This window comes from Cydia pomonella, chromosome 1 (assembly GCF_033807575.1).
Source record: "Cydia pomonella isolate Wapato2018A chromosome 1, ilCydPomo1, whole genome shotgun sequence".
Lineage (NCBI taxonomy): Eukaryota > Metazoa > Arthropoda > Insecta > Lepidoptera > Tortricidae > Cydia > Cydia pomonella.
This window is the reverse complement of record NC_084703.1, coordinates 42,317,769-42,338,125: the sequence shown is the minus strand read 5'-3', so window position 1 is coordinate 42,338,125 and position 20,357 is coordinate 42,317,769. Positions and strand designations below refer to the sequence as shown.

General features: G+C 37.3%; 4 protein-coding genes across 5 annotated transcripts in view; 2 read left to right on the top strand and 2 right to left on the bottom strand.

Annotated features, from left to right (window-relative positions):
* LOC133524158 (GTPase-activating Rap/Ran-GAP domain-like protein 3) overlaps positions 1-6,953 on the top strand; it is a 197,266-nt gene extending 190,313 nt beyond the window's left edge. For both annotated transcript variants that reach the window (XM_061860031.1, XM_061860023.1), the window contains exons 24-25: positions 230-369; positions 1,060-6,953. In XM_061860031.1, coding sequence (XP_061716015.1) covers positions 230-369; positions 1,060-1,251 — 332 coding nt within the window. In that variant the 3' untranslated portion in view covers positions 1,252-6,953. The remainder of the gene's footprint in view (positions 1-229; positions 370-1,059) is intronic.
* On the bottom strand, positions 6,943-15,679 carry LOC133524184 (uncharacterized). The gene is made up of 5 exons (XM_061860063.1): positions 13,796-15,679; positions 13,530-13,587; positions 8,323-8,447; positions 7,264-7,427; positions 6,943-7,148 (listed from the first exon to the last, which is right to left on the bottom strand). The coding sequence occupies exons 1-5, from the start codon at positions 15,307-15,309 to the stop codon at positions 7,060-7,062; spliced, it is 1,950 nt and encodes a 649-aa protein (XP_061716047.1). The 5' UTR covers positions 15,310-15,679; the 3' UTR covers positions 6,943-7,059.
* Positions 15,680-16,318: 639 nt separating this feature from the next.
* On the top strand, positions 16,319-17,233 carry LOC133524213 (large ribosomal subunit protein uL30m). Its single transcript, XM_061860107.1, has 3 exons — positions 16,319-16,526; positions 16,603-16,729; positions 16,884-17,233. Exons 1-3 carry the CDS (start codon positions 16,411-16,413, stop codon positions 17,178-17,180), a joined length of 540 nt encoding a protein of 179 aa, XP_061716091.1. The 5' UTR covers positions 16,319-16,410; the 3' UTR covers positions 17,181-17,233.
* Positions 17,234-19,212: 1,979 nt separating this feature from the next.
* Positions 19,213-20,108, bottom strand: LOC133524205 (uncharacterized). The gene has a single exon (XM_061860095.1). It carries the CDS (start codon positions 19,918-19,920, stop codon positions 19,279-19,281), a length of 642 nt encoding a protein of 213 aa, XP_061716079.1. The 5' UTR covers positions 19,921-20,108; the 3' UTR covers positions 19,213-19,278.
* Between the last annotated feature and the right edge of the window lie 249 nt (positions 20,109-20,357).

Here is a 20,357-nt window from a genome sequence, read left to right as displayed (position 1 = left end):
ACGACACTATACGCCCGTTGTTGCAGCTCACGACGCGCGTGTCGCCGCCTAACTCCCCGCATTTCGTTTTATTTGTAGAGCAATGTACAATGACAACACGTTCAAGATTGTTGAATATCGGCTACTTATCAATTGGCAGAAATAAATCAGTTTCCAAACAGATGATAATGGCTCTCTGACTTACAGAATTACAGATTCCATAGGACTGACGAACGGCACTTTATTTCAGTGTCAAGTTCGGCTTCGACCGAGCAGCCGCCGACACCGCCGACGTCGGCGTCGTCGTCCCGCTGCGTGCGCGTGTACAAGATCCCGCACGGGAACCTCGGCGCCGGGGCCTACGCGCGCCAGTCAGTCTCTGTGGACCAGGTACTCAACTTTCGTTAAGACAGTTTTTTGTTTTCTGCAAATTAAACGCCACTTTCCAAAGGGTTTCTTATTTTCACACCACCCCTGCAAAACACTACATTTACGCTTATTTCTGTTAAGGCAGGGGTTTTAAGCTAGGATATTGGAACGAAACAAAAGATATGGCGCACCGCGCGAAGTTTGTGACGGAAAATTTGACCATAATGTGGGCTTATACACTGAAAGAAATGTTTGCATAACTGTAACAAAATTTTGGTTACTGTTTACACAAAAATTGGGACTTGCGAACTATGTGGATGTGTTATATGTTACAAAACCGTGTTTGGCTATCAGTGTTCAGGTACTGGGTATACACTACAAAATAAGTTTGTAAATTTATGCAAAGTTTATTTTCTTATAACCGTAGTTTAGTTATTTAGTAAAGTTACAAAACCAGTTCGGCTATCTATTTTTTTTCAGTGTATCTCAATGAGGTACTTTGAAAAAATACTTCTGTTAATATTTTTGGTCGAGTTAATTTAAACCCTTAGGTTTAGGTTGGAGTCTGCCCATGGTAATACAAATAGTCTAGTTTCCGTGTGAGTTTTTTCATGGCATTTTTCTTAGATTAAAGTGAACAAATTGAATATAGTCTGCAATTTTGCGTTATTAACAAAGTCTCGACAGCTAATGCACGTATCTTTCCCGCAGCCACGGCCTCAAGGTGCGGCCGCGCTGCTCCAGGCAGCGGCGCTGCTGCCCCAGGGGGCTCCGCCTCAGGCGGCCGCGCGAGCGCAGGCGGAGCCTCAGCCCGGGCCCTCGGGGCTCCAGCGACTTGACTACCAGCGCCCATCCACGTCGCGCGCCCCCGCGGAGCCGCGACCATCCACGTCGCGAGACTAAACCGTGCACAACTTAAAACTGATCTAGTCTATTTACAAATTTTACTCTATATTATTGATATCTTTGAAGTATACCAAATATATTTGGAGTAGGTTCCGCTGTGAATGTAGATTAATTATATGTTTATTAAAGCGATACTCTGAGTTTGTGATCTAATTGACCATGACCGTGAGTGTATCTAGGTACTTTGTTTGCCACTGCGATAAACATTGACGTCGACTTTTCTAATATGAATAGTCATTCAGATGTCTCCCGGATCACATACACGGTAGTATCTCTTAAGGCGAGATTCCACTAACACTGGTGGAATCCGGCCTTCCAATCGTGGTTCTATCTAGTCCTAAATAAATTAACTAGGTAATGGAAAAGATGTGATATAATGTCGAGGTTGACGGGGAAGGGGTAGTGCGGACTGCGCAGTAGCTAGTAAGACGATACTTACCGCTGTATTGTCAATATAATTGTATAAAGCCCTCATCTGTGGGTGGATAACTTCGTCTAACATTATTATTCAGATACGTATATAAAATAGGTACCCATTAGGTACTATTAAATTATCATCCAAATCAAAATGGTTGATGGGTTTGCCTAGTAAAGTACTTAACTTGAAATAATTATATTTAAAAAAACAAGTACTAACATTAATAAAATTACAATAAATGAAAAGAACTGACTTTGACTTTCTGGCAATTTAGTTAGATTTCTATGCACAAAATAAATGCTCAAAATATTAGAAAGGCGGTTTTAACAAATTGTCAAAGACAAACAATACGGAATGCTATAAAAAGCATTTCATACACTAGTTATAATAAATAAAACATTATATTTATATTATTAAGAATCTTAAGATTCTAAATGTAAATATTTAAGTAAAAATCTACACTCCATGTATGGTACTTATACAATAGTGACGATCAGCAGATTTGTGTTGTAATGTAGGTACCGACACTACCTACTCAGGAATACACGTTAGAAACGACACAATAACGTGAATGATGCACCTAATGATGATAATGATGTTTACCTATAATCATTCTTATTTATGACATTATCGAGTATACCTTCGAAATCTGCTGATCGTCAAAATAATGGTATTATTAAACCATTAGGTAGGGTCATCAACAATATCTAGCCGATATTACAATGACATGGAAAAATCGAAATTATTAACTGACATAGGTAACTTATAAATCTCACAGTCACTTCTTAATAACATAGCTAAGTTAACGAATTTCTAAATGAAATTATACCTTAAATGTCTATTAGGACACCAGAAAAGAAGTGCCATCCAATTAATTTGATTATCTTCTAGACTTAATTAAAACTTATTACATTTTGCGATGCAAGAGAATTGAAACAGTATTTACTAAGTATAACAATAACTACTGTCTTTACAGAGATGGACCTCTAGTAGTAACTATTTTCAATGATATTGTACCTTGATATTTCGGAGGGTATAAATATAAAGAAAAGTGAGGAGAGGCCCTTCGGCCAACCAAAGAAAGAACCAAACTGATAGCAACATAAGATCTCTTTATAGAATAGGAAATGAATCTTAAAACACTAGTACGAAGATGTTAAATTTATATATATGTTTACCTAATAAATAGGTATTTCTGAAATATATATTATATTACGCTGGGACGTAGCCGTTAACTATCTTCATGGCATGGAAACCACGCATGATGTTGTTTTATCTCGACGATTGTAATAGGCCTATGCAAATCACTTCACTGTTTACTTATATCCATGACCTATAAATATGTATTGTTATTATCGAAAATTTCCATAATTAATCACATCGTTCACACTGTCTGTACCAAGAATAGTCAAGCGGTATCTAGCTAGAGACGTATAAAAACCACAAATATACTTTCATATATATACACAAATAAACAATAATTTGTTTTAGATAAGAAAACGTTTTTAAATAATCACTTTGACTTGTATATGTTTGTCAACGTGTCTATATGAGTACATTTCTCTGTGATTAAGGTAATGAGGCCTTTTTGGCGAACTTGTAAATTTGATCTAAACGTTACTGTTTCATGGGTGCAGTCTAGTACGCGAAATCATTCCATGTTGAAATTAAAACTTACCTACTAATTGTTATCTGTAGTCACTAATAGTTATTTGGAGACTATATTGAAATCATTTTATGTGATATCTACTTGTAAAAAAAAACGTAAAAATTAAAAAATAAATAAATGTTAAATTTACAATATAGGGAGGTTAGGGGCGGTACCAAATCTGAGCGGACGGCTAGGACTGAATAAAATATTCTTATTGACAACTCACCGGATTGAGTTGCATCGTTACTCGTTAGCTTTCGGGAAGTCATTTGTTGACGGAATGCAGGTGGTTACCTCCATAGATTACTATAGTAATGCATGTACCTAATCCACATCTTGTGTAATGTTATCCGACCCCTGAATAAATGTCATATAATATCAATGTTATTTTCAACAGTAGTGATAAATAAATGTCAATATTTTATGTAGCGGTTTGAGCCACTGGCCAACCAAAGATTCGTTAGATTGTATGTTACTCAAAAGATCCTTGGGTACGTTTGGGGTGCTTCAAACCATCAATTTTAGGTGCCTATTGGTACCTACTGATAATCATCTGACTACCTATTCTCTGGGTACCGCGGTTTAAACAATGGTATCAGCAAAAGCCTTGTTTAAAAGTAAGAAATGGATGAAAGTACACTAATACCATAAAAACTATTCAAGTCAGTTCTGTAGACGCTTTAGCGTTGACTACGCCCTAAACGTGCCCTAGGAACAGCACACTATTCATGGACCAACAGACCGACAATAGCCGCGCTTAGCATATCAGCAGCACCAATATTATTATTAAACTCGATTGAATGATGTTTCAATTATATATTATGAGACACTTACAGAAATCGAACTAGTCCAAATGCAGTATGCAACTGTGGTATGCAGATATGATCAGCGCGACAGAATGACTCACATTAAATTATTACCATTAACATCGAAGCGGGATGTGTTTACGAAGTACCTAGGTTTTAAGTTAGTTTAATCTTGCATCGAAGTTTTGTCAGGGGAAGACTGTTATGGAAATGATTATGGCTATTTAGGAATTGGTTTGGATACCCCTTAACAAGATTTCGGTAGTAAGTGGTAGGTCCGATTTTTATAATAACGTGGAACGAACTCGTTCTCTTTTGATGCGGTTTGTAGCCTATATTTCCGTACACGGCGGGAAGAAGTTGATAACGCGGGAGATCAAACAGAAGAAATTTGAACCTATGTAATTTTATTTCTCGAGTTAACAAGTTCTTCCCGCCGTGTACCGATTTCTACAGTACTCTTAAATACATGTACTCTTGGGCATTACTTAAATATCTGGGAGCGATCTGTACCGCACATGTGTAGGAAAGTTGTCTAGACACGCCATTGAGAACTAGGCAGGGTCTTCCGTGGACCCTTTATGCGAAATCGGAACCTGTTGCTTACTAGGGTCTTTCCAAAAATGTCATCTACGCTTAAAGTATAAGCTACTAAATGTTACATGTGTAGATCGTAAATGTCTATTTAAAGTAGATGCTGCGATGTCTCTTAGGACAATCTATGTCCTCGACGGAAAGACCCGAGACCCGCTTCGGTGACTTCATACAAAAATAGTACCTAGTTTATACAGTTATTCAAATAAAATTGAAGGTGTAACTCGTCCTACGACAAAGCATTCTTATTTATATTGATAATAGATGATATATTTAGCAGAGTTTATCAATTGTTCAGTAACGTGAAATTGCGTTGCGAGAGAGGATAGGAGTATTAATAGAAATCATTTAAATACCTAGGTAACCCTGCTGGGCTCCCGTCGCATTACATTCAGAGATGCAGAGGTTCAAACTAGTCTCACTTATTTTGTTCTGTAATCTTAGCCATACGAACTATGTTTCATTTGAACATAAACAGAAGTTGGTATAATATTAACGAATTTTCTGATCTCATTTCTCAAAAAGTTTCGCAGCAATGTTTGTCTTTCTCCATATTGAAAGAAATCCTTTTTTTTAACAATATATCCATGTTGTTTTAAACAATATCAGATTAAACATATAAAACTAAAAATATGTAAAGTCGAAGTCAAATATAAGGCGAAATATGTAATTTGGCGTCGACTGTAGGGTACCTACTACCAAAGAGAATTGGAAATAGAGGTGCATTGTCAAAGACATTTTTGTAGCCACAGTAAATTTACTGCCATCTTTCGACACATGGTTATAACTTTAAGATCGCCATTTGACTTAGATCCTTATTCTTTCACTGATGTGTTAAATTAGTTAAATATCAAAGGTGGCGCCATCTTACCGGGCAACGGCTAAAGGTTGTGGCGCCATCGCTCGGAAACGATTTGGCCTTTGATCTAATCTAATGGATGGCGCCACTTTTTGATATTTAACAAATTATCACATATCAGTGAAAGAATGGATCAAAGTCAAATGACGTTGTTAAAATTTTAATTATGTGTCGAAAGGTGGCAGTAAATTTACTGTGGCTCACGTGGCTACAAAGTTTTCTTTGACAATCCACCTCTATTTCAAATTCTCATTGCTACTACGGTAACTTTCAGCACAAACTCAAGAAAATTTGTAATCTTACTAGGTAGGTACTCCTAGACCCGTCTTCCACTGTTATGAAGTACCAACGGCAAGACTGGCCAATAGAAAGGTTTTATTTGAATAAAACGTTAATCACGTTAAATGTGAAAAACGGGTCTAATACGAGATTTTTTATTCAGTTAGTTTTGCCCTTATATACTCATACACTGTATTATGTACTCACAAGCCTGCCGTAGAGGAAAGCACTAGCTTCCTGGAAGATATTTGTAAACGGTGTTGTAGTGCGGTTAGCTGCCTACCAGAATTAAACGAATCGAGGAGTGTACGAATCTCACCTTATTTTATTTGCTCTTGAGTGATCATACTCGTAGTCAATTTTAATAAGACCTCACATCACCTGCTTAGAATTTTGTATGCAATTAAGTCAGATATCTCTGCAGCTGAGTGTACATATACACAGAAAAATAGTCCAACTGCGTATCACTGTACAAATTGTGTTCCTCTGTATTTCTATAATATTCCTACTTTAAACTTTGGTCCTCTGGCAAACCCACTTTGTCAGTAGAAAAAGGCGCGTAGAAATGTCAGTAGAGAAATCAAATGTTCTTATATGAGGACAACCCTTGCGCCTACATTTTTATTTAATTTATCGCCTTTTTCTTCTGACGGAAATGGCTTGCCAAACTATATCTTTGTCTCCCAACCTAGTGTTTCCTTTGAACATAATTAAGAGGTTTGCAATTAGATATCTGTAGGTGTCGACTAAAGTCCCAAATCATTTATATCCTTAAAATGAGGTTGAGGGCAGGAGACCTGCTGTGTTATGCCATCTATGACAACACTGGGGAACACCACTTTGTATGGAGATTACCAAACTTTATAATTTGTTTGTCGTTGGCACAAAAACATCCTTAAATTTGGTAATCCTATGATCCCATTGCAAATTTATATTTCTTGTATTTTTAAACGTTACTACGCGGTTTTAAGATGAATGTGACTTTTGATATTTTTCTCTTCTCTCGGCGATAGCACTTTACAATTCGAGATTTTAACCCTGTTATTTTTATCTGGAGTTTATTAAAAGAAATAAATGTCTGTTCAATGAGAATTCATGTTGTTTTATTTACTTATATAAATAACTTAGCAAATACATTAAAGTACCCTTGTCTTAAAATACACTCATAATCAATATACAGTAAATCGATAACAATATGCTATAACAACTTTGGTTGTTGTTTTAAAGTAGTAATATCTAAAAACCGGGGTATCTCAACTTGTGTGGCGCGTCTTGACGAACTTTGTCCTGAAATAAGAAAACAAAAGTCAACCCTTTGGCGGAATGAAGGATTCATATAGGGCAGTGGCAATTGACATCTTTGGCGGTCAAAGGTACTGTATTGTAATTGGGGTGTCAGTACCTTGTAAAATCTTGTGTCTCTCCATATAGTTCTTGGTAGCGAAGCTCATCTCGTTCTGTCGCGGCGCGGGCGCCGGCGCGGCCTTCAGGTACTTGGCCGCGAGCTGGTTCATGCGCAAACTTGTGTCGGCGGACTGCACTGCGGGCTCGTCGCCGAACGTCACTCTGTTCCAAATATTTACTAGTGTTAAACACAGGACACTGCACGAGTATATAGATCTTGTCATTCTCGAAGAAGCGTGCATGACTCGTATTGTCATATTATTAAAGGTTAGATTTGACAAATCTGCGCGTCATCGTGGATGACACGAGCTATAGCGGTGACTCTCAGAGGCGTGCGTTAGACAAAAACTGAGATAAGCTATATCTGAGATACCTAATTAGATAGATAGATAGATAGATAGCATTTATTGGTAAAAAATAATATTTTACATGTCAAGTAGCAAAAAAAATACATTAGTTTTATTTAAAAGTAATTAGATTACTAAAAATTACATTTTATAAGTATTTACGTTTTCAGGTATAAAGCCATTTCACATATAATAATAATATAATAAAATAATTATGCTTATGAATAAAGAGGTAAAGCCTCTAACGAAATGAAATAATGAAGAGTGGTGGTATCTGTTCGAGATACTAATCACAAATAAATACCTTTTATACATGCAACAAATGGAGGAATAATGTAATGCATGTAATTAATCCTAAATGTATAGAAATCCTGTGCTATTATGTATTGCTAGAGCGTCGCGAGTCGCGCGTGGTCGATATAATGGAGTTACAATCCCCCGATGTGCCGCTCCACCTGGCATAAAAGCCGTAACGTTCATTCCAATGCAAATAAATAAGTTTTCCAGTGCTTGTCACGGCTGCTATGTAGAGGCAGGGGCAGGCAAATATTTTTTTTTTTACCAAAACGTTTTTGACGCGGAACACGTGATGTGGTTTGTGACGTGTATACAACTGTAAAGCTTTAGAATTTAATTTTTAGAGGTGATGTAGATGGCGTAAAAGCTTTGAAACACTGAAGCGCCCCGCGCATCTCATTCTCGATCTGTACCTTTTGGTGACTGATATGTTGGTCTTGTCAATGTGCATCTGCACACATTGCTGCCTCGTGTTTCGGTACAGCGCACTGGCCGACGACGGCATGTCTGAGTCCTGGAGCATGCCATTCACATGTGTCTGTAAAGAGCGTAGTCACCATATTTTTTTTTACACATAGCACATATTGTCACTGAGTCAACCAAAACTCACTAATTGCATAAAAATAAATAAACTAAAATCGACCTTGTTTTATTACTAGTATGGTCCAGGGGCGTAGCTACCGCCGTATCTTCCGTATCAATTATACGGGGCCCCCGGGCCATGGGGGCCCCCAACGTACGTTTTTGTGAGAAATCTTTACCCTTCCTAAGGGCCCCCAAACAAATTTTTATACGGGGCCCCGCCAAGGCACGCTACGCCACTGGTATGGTCACTATGGATTTGATTGTGCGGTAGTAATTACTGAGTTTTTAGGTAGTAACCACATACAATTTTACTAGTTAGACAAGAATAATCTATCTGTTTTACGGGAAAACATATCTATCGTAATAATTACCACAATGGAAATACAAACAGAGTTATTATTCGAGAAACTAAAGCAGGAGTTAAAAATACAAACAGAGGCGATAAATATAAGCCTAGCTAATACATTGGAAGAAAAAATAAAACCTTTAGTGGAAGAAAATATTGTACTAAAAACAGAAGTAAGCCAACTAAAATCACGAATTACTCAACTAGAAAGAATTTCGAGACGTAACAATTTACTCTTACATGGAATACCAGAAGTGGAAACCAGCCATGAACAGCTGATGAGTTCTGTATTAACCTATCTTAACGGGATAAGTGAGAAAACTAAAGAAAATGAGTGGGACAAATGGGAACTTAGCAACGCCTACAGAGTGGGAAAGAAAAATAACGAAAAAATCAGACCAATCTTGATAACTACAACATTGGAGTGGAGGAAAAACCTAATACTAAAAAACAACACCTTGTTCCCAAAAAATGTCTATGCGACGGAGGACCTACCCAAAGACATCATGGCAGCCAACAGGGCCCTAATCCCAAAAATGAAAGAAGCGACACTGGCAGGCAAATATGCTGTTATTAAAAATGGACAGCTGATTGTGAAAGAATTTAAGGGAAAGGAAAAAAGAAAACGAGTACCATCCTCACCACCGTCAACACCACCAGAAGGCTTCAGCTGTATCAAGAAGACTCCCATAGGAGAAAACCCCATGAAACTCCCAAAAATAAACTCATTCCAAGACAACACGGATAGCGGAAATCAGTCAAAAAACTAGATACATATACTACGAAAACAATTACAACAACAAATACAACAACGGTAAATGTAAATATAATTAAAAATAAAGTGAATGGAACAGGAAGTCACAAAACATACAACAACAACTGTACTTACAACAATCAACTCCCCAAGCCGACTGGTCATCGTGGGGAGTCAGACCAAAACCCTCCACCACTACATAATCAAAATAATCGAAATAAACACAAGCGAAAAGAAGGAATACCAGAAAAGAACCCTCCAGATACCGGATCGGCAATCATCACAAAAATTGAAACCAGAGCTAAAATGTACTTCGCAACCCTTAACGCTAGAACACTAAATTCAGACGAAAGCTTGACCGAACTTGAACTTGCATTGAATAAAATAAAATGGGACATTGTTGGACTTAGTGAAATAAGGAGAGTAGGAGAAGAGATCATAGCAAACCAAGACTATCTATTCTGCTACAAAGGGGAGACTCCTGGCAGACATGGAGTAGGCTTCCTTGTTAAAAGCTCCCTAACGACTTTTATAGACAAGTTTGTTGGGATATCAGAAAGGATTGCAATTCTAAATCTCAACCTACCGGGGTACAAAGAACCATGGACAATCATACAAATATACTCACCAACGGAACAAGCAGATGAGGAAGCAATAGACAAGTTCTACAATGATCTCCAAGAAGCTCTCATAACACACGCCCACAGAAACCTTGTAATTATGGGTGATTTCAATGGACAACTAGGTAAATGTCAGAACGGAGAAAAAGCAAGCTTAGGTCCTTTCACTTATTCCGACAAGATTAGAAGCAGGAATGGAAGAAAACTTGCAAACTTCGTATTGGGGAACAAGCTAACTATACTGAACAATAAATTCCAGAAAAGAAACAAAAGAATGTGGACTTGGCGATCACCAGATGGAGTGACAAAGAACCAAATTGACTTCATTATAACTAATAGACCAAGGCACTTTGCAAACATTGATGTGATAAACAATCTCAACTATAACTCAGACCACAGAATGGTTAGGGCAGAAATGTTTGTACAAGAGAGGGAAAAAATCAGACCAAGGAAAGACCCCCACATTATTTCAAAACAACACTACCATAAACTAAGTGAAAGTATGGCCAAAAACTTTTCAGCCTTTAACAAGAATACAAAAAATCTGGATAGCACAGGAAAATATAATTTGTTTGAGACTACCTTTAAGAAAACAACCCAACAATGCGCAAGCACGAATAATAATAAAAGGGACTTTGAGTGGATGTCAGCTAAGTCAATTTCTCTGCTCGACCAAAGAAGTACCATCATTAACACCAAAGATACTACTGGAAGAAGAAAATTGATAGCAATACTAAGCAAACAAATAAACACAAGTCTAAGAAATGATAGGAAAAACCGAAGGATGAAAACAATAGAAAACCATATAATAAAGACAGGCGGCATTAAGAAAGCATACAAAGAATTATGCCAAAACAAGAAATGGATTGTTAAAATAAATGACCACAGGAAAAATAAAAGATACAAAAGACTAGACATCATCGAAACGGCTACAGCATATTACAAGGAACTCTACCAAGACACAACAGAAAATAGCAAAACAGAACTCAATGATACCACCGAGGTACCTGTCATCCTGCCGGAAGAAGTCGAGAGTGCTTTAGACAGCCAAAGTACTGACAAAGCCCCAGGGCCAGACGGGATAAGCAACGAGATACTGAAACAAGTCAAAGAAGCAATACTACCTATACTTACAGACATCTTCAACAAGATCCTAACAACTGAAACCATCCCAGAGCAATGGACTCAGTCTACTACAATCCTAATATACAAGAAGGGGGACCAGCATGATATAGGCAACTACAGGCCCATAAGCCTGATGTCCAATCTATACAAGATCTTCGCAAAAATTTTATTAAGGCGACTAGAAACAAGACTAGATGAAGAACAACCAGTAGAACAGGCTGGTTTCAGAAAGGGGTACTCAGTACTGGATCATATTCATGTTTTGAGGCAGATACTAGAAAAGTACAAGGAATACAACCTTACATACTACATAGCGTTTATTGATTACAGCAAGGCTTTTGACTCCCTCATACACGAAAAAATCTGGATGGCACTAAAGACGCAAGGTATTGAACACAAATACATCAGAGTCATCAGCAAAATATATCAACACAGCACATCTCGCATTCAACTGGAAAGATATGGGGAGACTTTCAGAATAGAAAAAGGAGTAAGGCAAGGGGATCCCTTATCCCCAAAACTATTCTCTGCTGTTTTGGAGATGGTATTCAGAAACCTGAACTGGGATCGCCTCGGTCTTAACATAGGTGGCCGCCAATTAACACATCTAAGATTTGCGGATGACATTATTCTACTTGCTAAAAACCCAGACGACCTAAACAGAATGATAAACGATATTGAAACTAACAGCAGAGAAGTAGGACTATCAATGAACCTGGAAAAAACAAAGGTGATGACAAATGGCGAGAAGAACATCATTAAAATAGGAGAAATGACAGTGGAATATGTGGACGAATACATTTACCTCGGTCAGATTATATCACCTGACGAAACAATAGAGAAAGAAATAGAGAGAAGGATAGTGAACGGGTGGAAAAGGTACTGGTCCCTGAAAGAAGTCTTCAAAGATAAACAACTCCACTCTAAGACAAAGGGTAAACTATTTAACACATGTGTTCTTCCCGTCCTAATGTATGGTAGCCAGACCTGGGCGCTGACAAAAGCTACTACATCCCATCTAGCGTGCTGCCAGCGTGCCATGGAAAGGAGCATGATAGGTGTACGGAAGACTGACCGGCTACGAAACACCCTAATTAGGAATAGGACGAAAGTCCAAGACATTGCCATAAAAATTAGAAGACATAAATGGAAATGGGCTGGCCATATCATCCGAGGCACAGATAAATGGAGCAAGCGAGTCACCCAATGGTACCCAAGAGAGGGAGAGAGAGGAGCAAAGAGACCTCTAATGAGATGGGATGATGACATTGCGCAGGTAGCTGGCCGTACCTGGAGCAGAGTGGCAATAGATCGGAGAGAGTGGAGAAGGTTGGAGGAGGCCTTTGCCGAAGGGCAAGCAGGCAAAGAATACAAAAGATGGGAGATAATAGAGAGATAGTAGTACTGTTCTTTGTCCTGTAAATAAAGGCTATTTTTTTTTTTTTTTTTTTTAATTACTGAGTTTTAGCTGTATGCTACGAGAATAGCCGATAACATGAGAAAAAGCGTATGTAGAGAAAAGCGCTTACGAACAGAGAACCCATCTAGCAAGATGCTGGCAGTGAATGTGTTAACTACCTGGGCCAAGCAGGTTATTCTAAGCTGTGACACTACTGTAATCAACTGAGAATTTGCACTACTGTAAACAACTGAGAAAAAAATCACAGTAATTACTACCAAAGTGATTAGATAGACATTAACTGAAGCAACTGTCAACATATTTAAAATAAATTAATGAAAAAGATAGTTTATATTCCAAGTAGGCATATTAAAATGCGCTTGTGAACGTCAAATAAAACTACGCCGTCTCTAACCCTACACCTCTGACCCGAGAAGATTTATTTCCCTCCTAAATTGTAGGAGGGTAACCCAATATGGGACCGACAAGAAACTCGGTTGGACATGTCTTAGGTAATTAAGACATACCAAAAAGCAATCCTATGTGTGATTTCAGCCTTTGCTCAAACGCAAGAGTCATGATGTATATTCATAAAGAAGAGTACAAAACATTCAACAAATCTGAATCATCGGCCTCCCAATAATCCATACTTATATAAACCAATACTTTTTCTTTTCAATAGTTGTTGTTGGTTTAATTTTTTGCCCCTGTTACAAAAACAACCTTGATCATTTTTAACGTTTTAAATCTGATGATAATAATGTTTGTTAAAATAATAAGATGGTAGTTACCATAACTTTATTGTAGTATGTCCATCCAACATTGGAGTGGTCACTGCCTGAATCAGAGCTGAAAAAGATTATCAGAGTAAATAATGTGATGAATAAATTAGAAGTTAAATATTTATAACTCAATCCTTGACAACAGAGTTGCATTTCTTTTATTTCATTAAATTAAAAAAAAAAACTGCCATTTTTCCTTTACTATTGATTTCAAATTCAAATGACATTTTTTTGAATAGTGGGCCTTAGGAGATATATATATATTTGGTTCTTACCCGCTGTAATCCCTAACATCCAAATAAAGACTTTGGTCAGGAGACATGAGGGGTGTGGTGGCATTATCTACCTGCACATTGTACAGACTCTGTTCATTCAGAGTTTTCTCATCATTATAGTTTGATACAAGCTGTGCGTCAGGGCTCTCATGCAAGCTGGTTTCCACTGTCTTACCTACAGGTAATATACCATCAAGAAAATTCAAATTGACGGGCTGTTTAACAATCTCTTTAATGCTTATTTCGGAGCGGTTGCACTGTGTCTGTGCGTTGTCATATGTTTGCTTCATCACTTCTTTGTTTATTACTGTTGATGTTCGCACCATTTCTAAACTTGTCATCACCCCTATGGATATCTTGTGCTGATCTCTGTCTATTGTTTCCACTGCAACATGCTCCCTCACAATGTTTTGAATGGGCATCTGAGGGGCGCAACTTGCAGATGATATTAACTTGTCCACTTTCTCCTGCAGCAGTTGCAACTGCTCATTCTGCAGTTTGATAATCTTAAGGAGGTCACCAACTGTTGGTTCTCGCTTTTCCTTGCTTACATTCATTTGTTTTTCAACATCTGTGCATGGGTTTTTAGCTTGCTGATACCTTTCTATGATCCATGCTTTCTTGTCAACTCCATTGGGATGTTTTGGTGAAACAGATTCTTTCCTAACATTTGTAGTTTGTCTTTCTTGTGAACACATGCAATGATTACAAGTAGGTTGTGGTAGAGGTGGCCGTATAATGTTCAGGCTGTTGTTTTCTCTTTGGTGCCCATAATGTTGCCCATTGTGGCTCATATTTCCAGGTGTTGAAGTATTAAAGTTAAAATGAGTTTTAGTCTTTTTACAGTGATGACAAGTGCAGCTATCATCCAAGTTACCACTAGAGGCCTGACTGGATGGTTTGGGAGCCCTGTTCACAGGAACATGAGCTGTCACATTGTAGTGATTCTCCTTCCCCAAGGACATTTTATTCATTTGAACTTGAACTGTATCCTGAAGCTGAAACCTGTTCATGCCTCCACGGGTTATAAAGAAGTTGTCATCTTTATGCAGAACATTCGGTGGTGTGACAATTTTACCGTTCTCAATGGGCGATAAAACATTTATAGATGGTTCAGGCGTTAAATGTAACCTCCTGCTCTGGGCACTGCAAATTTTTTCCTGACTAGATGTACTTGACACTGGTGTAAAGTATACTGGTTTTCTAGGTTGCTGGTTCGATGAATCAAGCATGCTCAGCTCCAGTTCATTGCTAGGCGACCATTGGTTGCCCGTATCAAATCTACTAACTACCTCGGTCTTATTCACAGTCGGATAAGGTGAAGTATCACTATACTCGAATCTCTTGACGGGGTCTGGACTATACAACACGTCTTGCTCAAAAACACATGGAAGCTCCGGCGCTTCCGTGTCCAGATTCCTTTGGACAAAAGGTCGGGGCGAATGGCAATCAGACTCATTCATTGTAACTAAATTTTCTGCCCTACACGGAGTTAAGAACCGCACTCTCTTCATGGAGATAAACAATTAAGTTATATAAATGCGGAAGCTACTTGTTTATAGTTGCTGAATTCGATAAAAGTAAAGGAACCATATTAGTAAAACATTTTATAAACTAAATTCTATAACAAACAATCTATTATAAACACTGATCAATCAAATCAAGATTAGTTTAAATTCTGACAGTTAAGTTCACCACACACGCGACCAAAAGTTGAGATCATATTTATGGTTCAATCCACGGTCTCTACAGGTGGTTACGATTTATTAACACATCGAAGAGGTGGTACTTAAGCGCCAATTACTTCCCAATATCGGGTCCGAAATCAGACCCGATTTCGGGCCTGATAATCGTTTTCCGTTTCACGAAATATCAGCACATCGTTAACAATATTTGAGACGTAAACAATACTTTATTTCTTCTTGCCAAAAATGTTCAATGTCTGATATTTTTGCAGATGAACCATTTTTTTTACATTTCAAATGTTGTAAACGAATTGCTCATATTTGATGAATCGGAAAAATACTCTTGCTCGGGTCTGAAATCGGGTCTGATATCAGGCCTGATACAATGTGGATGTAATTGGCACTTTAATATGACTTCAATCAAACGAAATACCTCTCACAAACCGAAGTGAAACTATGGCAAAATCAAGAGTAATGCAAAGTTAAATTACAGATATCATTATGACCTCGGCCGATTCAATAGCATCCTAGCATCCCCAGCTTCGAAAGAGGCTGGGCTCCTTTATTCTATTGTTATGGATATCATAGCACGTAGAAATAGTGAAAATTAGACTGGTGTAGTTTTGTTAGAGAGCCACTATGAGGGTGGCATTTGTTTAAAAACCCTCAATAAATAAATAAAGATTAAAAAAAAAATCTTCATCTTTTTCTAACTATACTTCTCTCGCGCTTTGTTATGTTGTTAAATCATTCCAACCCGATCCGACCGGCCGTCTGTGGAGCACCTTAAACTTATCTTTACTGTGGTAATTACAAAAAATGTGATATTTTATTGTTCATGGTTTATTGTCAAACTAAAACGGAGGGGTTAGGATTACTGGGTATTCATTATTTTGTACAATTTATACTCGGATCAAATAAAAGGATAAAATGAACAAACAGCTCCTCAAGGTTTGTAGCCCGTTGGCTGTATTCTCAAGAGCAAGAGGTTTCGCTCCTCCACCGGGCGGAATCAAATACCCAGGAGGGATCACATATTACCCAAGGTATTTTAAAATAAATATTGTTACTGTATTATTTCTATCATATCACCAGCTACAATATATATATTTACTATTTTAGGCATCCAAATCACAAAGATCCAGAGTATACCCCTTCAAAGCTGTTTAGAGTGGAACGTATAAAAACCCTGAAACACCAGCCTTGGTACCTGAAACTGATCATGAGAGAACTGAAAATTGACGAAGAGGTATTGCTGTTTTCCTTAAAATTTTACATATCCAATATTCCAATAAACAAGAAAGCCATGTCTGTCCTCAGGACAACCGTTTGACAGTAACAATCTGTATATTGAAAATTTTCAAGTGCTGTCTTTCGAATTTATGTATCAATGCTTTTTCCAGACCAGAGTCACCATTCTGAAGAATATTCCTGAAATCAATTCCAAGCTTTGGAAGGTGAAGCATTTAATAAAAGTTACCCCAATCACTTTCCCCTATGGAGAACCTGCCCCTGAAGATATCAAACATACAATCCTGAAAGAAAATGGGCAGTGTATAGTTACAAAAACACTTGCACCACAACCAGAACAGATAGAGGCTTTGGAAAACTTTGTTAATAACAAAAAGAAAATGGATTCTACAACAATAAAAAGAGATTCTAGGCATAAGTGGAATATGGCATTTGGTGGAGGATTTTAGGTACTTTATCTTGCATATTTATAGTAGCAATAAAATAATAGTGTATTAAATAATTTGTTGTTTCTTATTCTTAAATCCCTTTATGTATTATGTTCATTGTGAACTTGGCTTGGAACAAACCAAAACCTACCAAAACAAATGCGATTTTAAATGATTCTATCTATCTATCATCATCATCGGGGTTTTTGGTGCAGGAATTATTTCCTGTACTTATAACTTTGTTTATGGAAACGTCCATTTACCTCTTTCTATTCTACTCAAATCATCCGACCATCTAAACTTTTGTGGACTACCCTTTCTTTTATTATATCTAGGGCACCACTCTACAAGGTCCTTTGTCCACTTATCTATTTATGTTTTCTCTTATCATCAAATAAACAAATAAACAAATCATGTGGCCTGTCCAGCGCCACTTTTGTTGTTTTATTTAGTTATTGTTTTTGATTTTTCCTTAATTATGGACAATTTGACTCTGTCTCTAAGTTTTATATTATGCTTCTTTCCATATGGTTTTGACACATATTAAGTTTTTGGTGCTGCTTTTTTGTAAGTCCCCAAGTTTGGCAACCATAAGTTATTATTGGTATTATACAACTATTGGAAACTTTAAATTTCTGTCTTGTAGGTATTTCTTTTGTCTTAAATACTTCTTTCAAAGACCAAAACTTTCTCCATGCATTTGTGGTTCTTTTCTCGAGTTCCTCATCCGTCTGATCTTCAGGTGATATTATCTGCCCAAGGTATACATATTCATTGACATAGTCTATTTCCTTTCCATTCAGTATAATTTGCTTTTTAGTACTGTTCATCATTCATTTTGTTTTTGACATATTCATAGAGAGGCCTACCAGTTTGCTTTGTGTCTAAATCTTCTAACATAGTTTTCAGCTCTGAAGGGTTATCTGTTACCAGTATAAGGTCATCTGCGAACCATAGGTGATTGAGTCTTCTCCCTTTAATATTGAGCCCAAAGTTTTCCCAATTCATACGTCTAAAAACTATTTTTGGTGATAAGGGGTCACCCTGACGGACTCCCTTCTTTATAAGAAACTCTTTGCCTGTCCGCTCTAGTTTAATCCTAGCCATGCTGTTTGAGTAAGTTTCTTTTATAATTCTAACGTATTTTTCTGAGATTCCTTGTTCTCTAATTAGTAATTTCCATATCTCATCATGCTTAAGGTAGGTAAATGGATGCAAACAGCAAAGGAAAGAAAGAAATGGAGGAGGCCTACGTCAAAGGACAAGTTGAGGTCAATGTTGTGAAACCAAATTAATGTAATTGTGATAACTGAAGACTTCAATAATAAAGGCTATCTACATCTACCTGGAAAAATAATTATTAACTATGAACATAGGTAGTAAGCTCCTAAAGTAAAAGCTCTTAAAAATGTGAAATTAGTATCGGTTTTTACAGTTTTTAACTATTTTGACTAGTGTAAAACATTCCCGCACTGAAAACCCAGATGTATGATCATCATCTTCCTTGCATTGTCCTGGCATTTTGCCATGGCTCCTGAGAGCCTGCAGTCCGCATGGCAACAAATACCAAGAACTGGCATGGACACTAGTTTTTACAAAAGCAACTACCATCCGACCTTCCTGGGTAAACTGGGCCTTATTAGGATTAGACCTTATCATCTGAGACCCAGGAGCAGCTTTAATTTTAAATTTGGAATAGTCTTTGTACAATTGTGAAATATGTACAAAAAAATGTATGTTGGGTTTCAGATGTCATTCCCCAGGAGTAGTGAAAGTGTCTATCATTTGTCTTACAAAAATGTATATTATAATTTGGCTCCATGATATACATATTTCCATCTGTGATTAGTCTGCCACCTGCCACTAATGAGATAGGTTATTGTAAGTATAACTTAAATTAATTTTATAACTAAATTCAGTAGTTTATTAATAAAATAAAATTTTACATGTCAGGCTAAAGATAAATAAAAACTGAAATATGCAATTTAGGTATTTCACTTAATTTCTCCCCTCACATTCTTGGATTTCCACTAACAACAATAAAACACAAGTATTTATGTACTACTTTATTTTATAAATAATGATATTTATACATTTGTATATGACTAGGCCATTGTAGTTACTCATCATCCTCAGGCTTGTGTCTCTGATTTTTGTACAATAAATAGTTAAAATGCTCTGGAGTTTTGAAGAAGTTGTCAAGGATGATTCCATGCTTATTTCCTAGGTCAAATCTAGCATCACCCCAGGACACAAAAATAGTAGGGCTCAGCTTTTTAAATTCCTTTAGATGGAACTTGTGTTTGAAGATGGTATTGAACATGTGCCCTCTGAACACGGCTATGTAATTGTCTCCGTCCTGGTAGAGTCGCAGAACGTATTTGTTGAGTAAAACTTTGAGCATTACATGAAAGACAACAAACGCTCCAAGGTACAAGAGGCATTCGGTCGGACTGTTAGCTATAACAACATCGGTTCCTATTACTACTGGTTCATTCAATGTGGTTTTGTCGAACACTGCTGCATAGTAAACTCCACCCGCAGCCGCAGCGACGGTCGATAGGGTGAGGTAAGTTGTAGCATAGTTTAGTTGTGTGTCCATGGGCGCTTTGTATATCAACTGCCATCGCTTCGATACACCATCTTTCTCTTGCCATTTTGTCTGTGCTTCCAAAAACTTCAGTGGATGGGTAGCATATTTGATTGAAGAAAGTTTGAATATATTTCTATGGCTCGCGTTCAGTAATCGCACACAGTTCATACTTAATTTGTTGCTACAAAGATTAATGTACTTAATCTATTGACGCAACAGGCTTCCTTTCATATTACTAACGTAAATATTATGTGATAATTAGTGACTTTAGAACTAAACTATTATTTTAATTTCTTTGAGGTTATCTTCTCTGCAGAGTAAACTCCGAACTGTCAAGTTTGACGTTTGTGTCGATAGGGCAGTACACACTTGCGAATGGCACTAAATCAACAGACGATCAAACGGATCGAACCATTCAGAGCAAAACGCTTGCACATGATGGATATTATAAAAGGAAGAAAACAAGAAAACCAATAGAAGAGCAAGTTGCTTTAAAAAGTTTGAGTCTCAGCCTTTACTTACTCCAAGGGTGAACTAGTGATTATATGCTCTTTGGGGTGAACGAACAACCGTTTATCTGGTCGAATTTTGTTGACAATCTTTTA

What these genes read in the sequence shown, in the direction of transcription:
- LOC133524213 (XM_061860107.1), top strand. Translation starts at nt 16,411, where the DNA reads ATGAACAAACAGCTCCTCAAGGTTTGTAGCCCGTTGGCTGTATTCTCA. An exon ending in GGGATCACATATTACCCAAG is followed by an intron (nt 16,527 to 16,602) that starts GTATTTTAAAAT and finishes TTACTATTTTAG; the next exon opens with GCATCCAAATCACAAAGATC. An exon ending in AACTGAAAATTGACGAAGAG is followed by an intron (nt 16,730 to 16,883) that starts GTATTGCTGTTT and finishes TGCTTTTTCCAG; the next exon opens with ACCAGAGTCACCATTCTGAA.
- LOC133524184 (XM_061860063.1), bottom strand. Translation starts at nt 15,309, where the DNA reads ATGAAGAGAGTGCGGTTCTTAACTCCGTGTAGGGCAGAAAATTTAGTT. An exon ending in GATGTTAGGGATTACAGCGG is followed by an intron (nt 13,588 to 13,795) that starts GTAAGAACCAAA and finishes AATCTTTTTCAG; the next exon opens with CTCTGATTCAGGCAGTGACC. An exon ending in AACATATCAGTCACCAAAAG is followed by an intron (nt 7,428 to 8,322) that starts GTACAGATCGAG and finishes TATTTGGAACAG; the next exon opens with AGTGACGTTCGGCGACGAGC.
- LOC133524205 (XM_061860095.1), bottom strand. Translation starts at nt 19,920, where the DNA reads ATGAACTGTGTGCGATTACTGAACGCGAGCCATAGAAATATATTCAAA.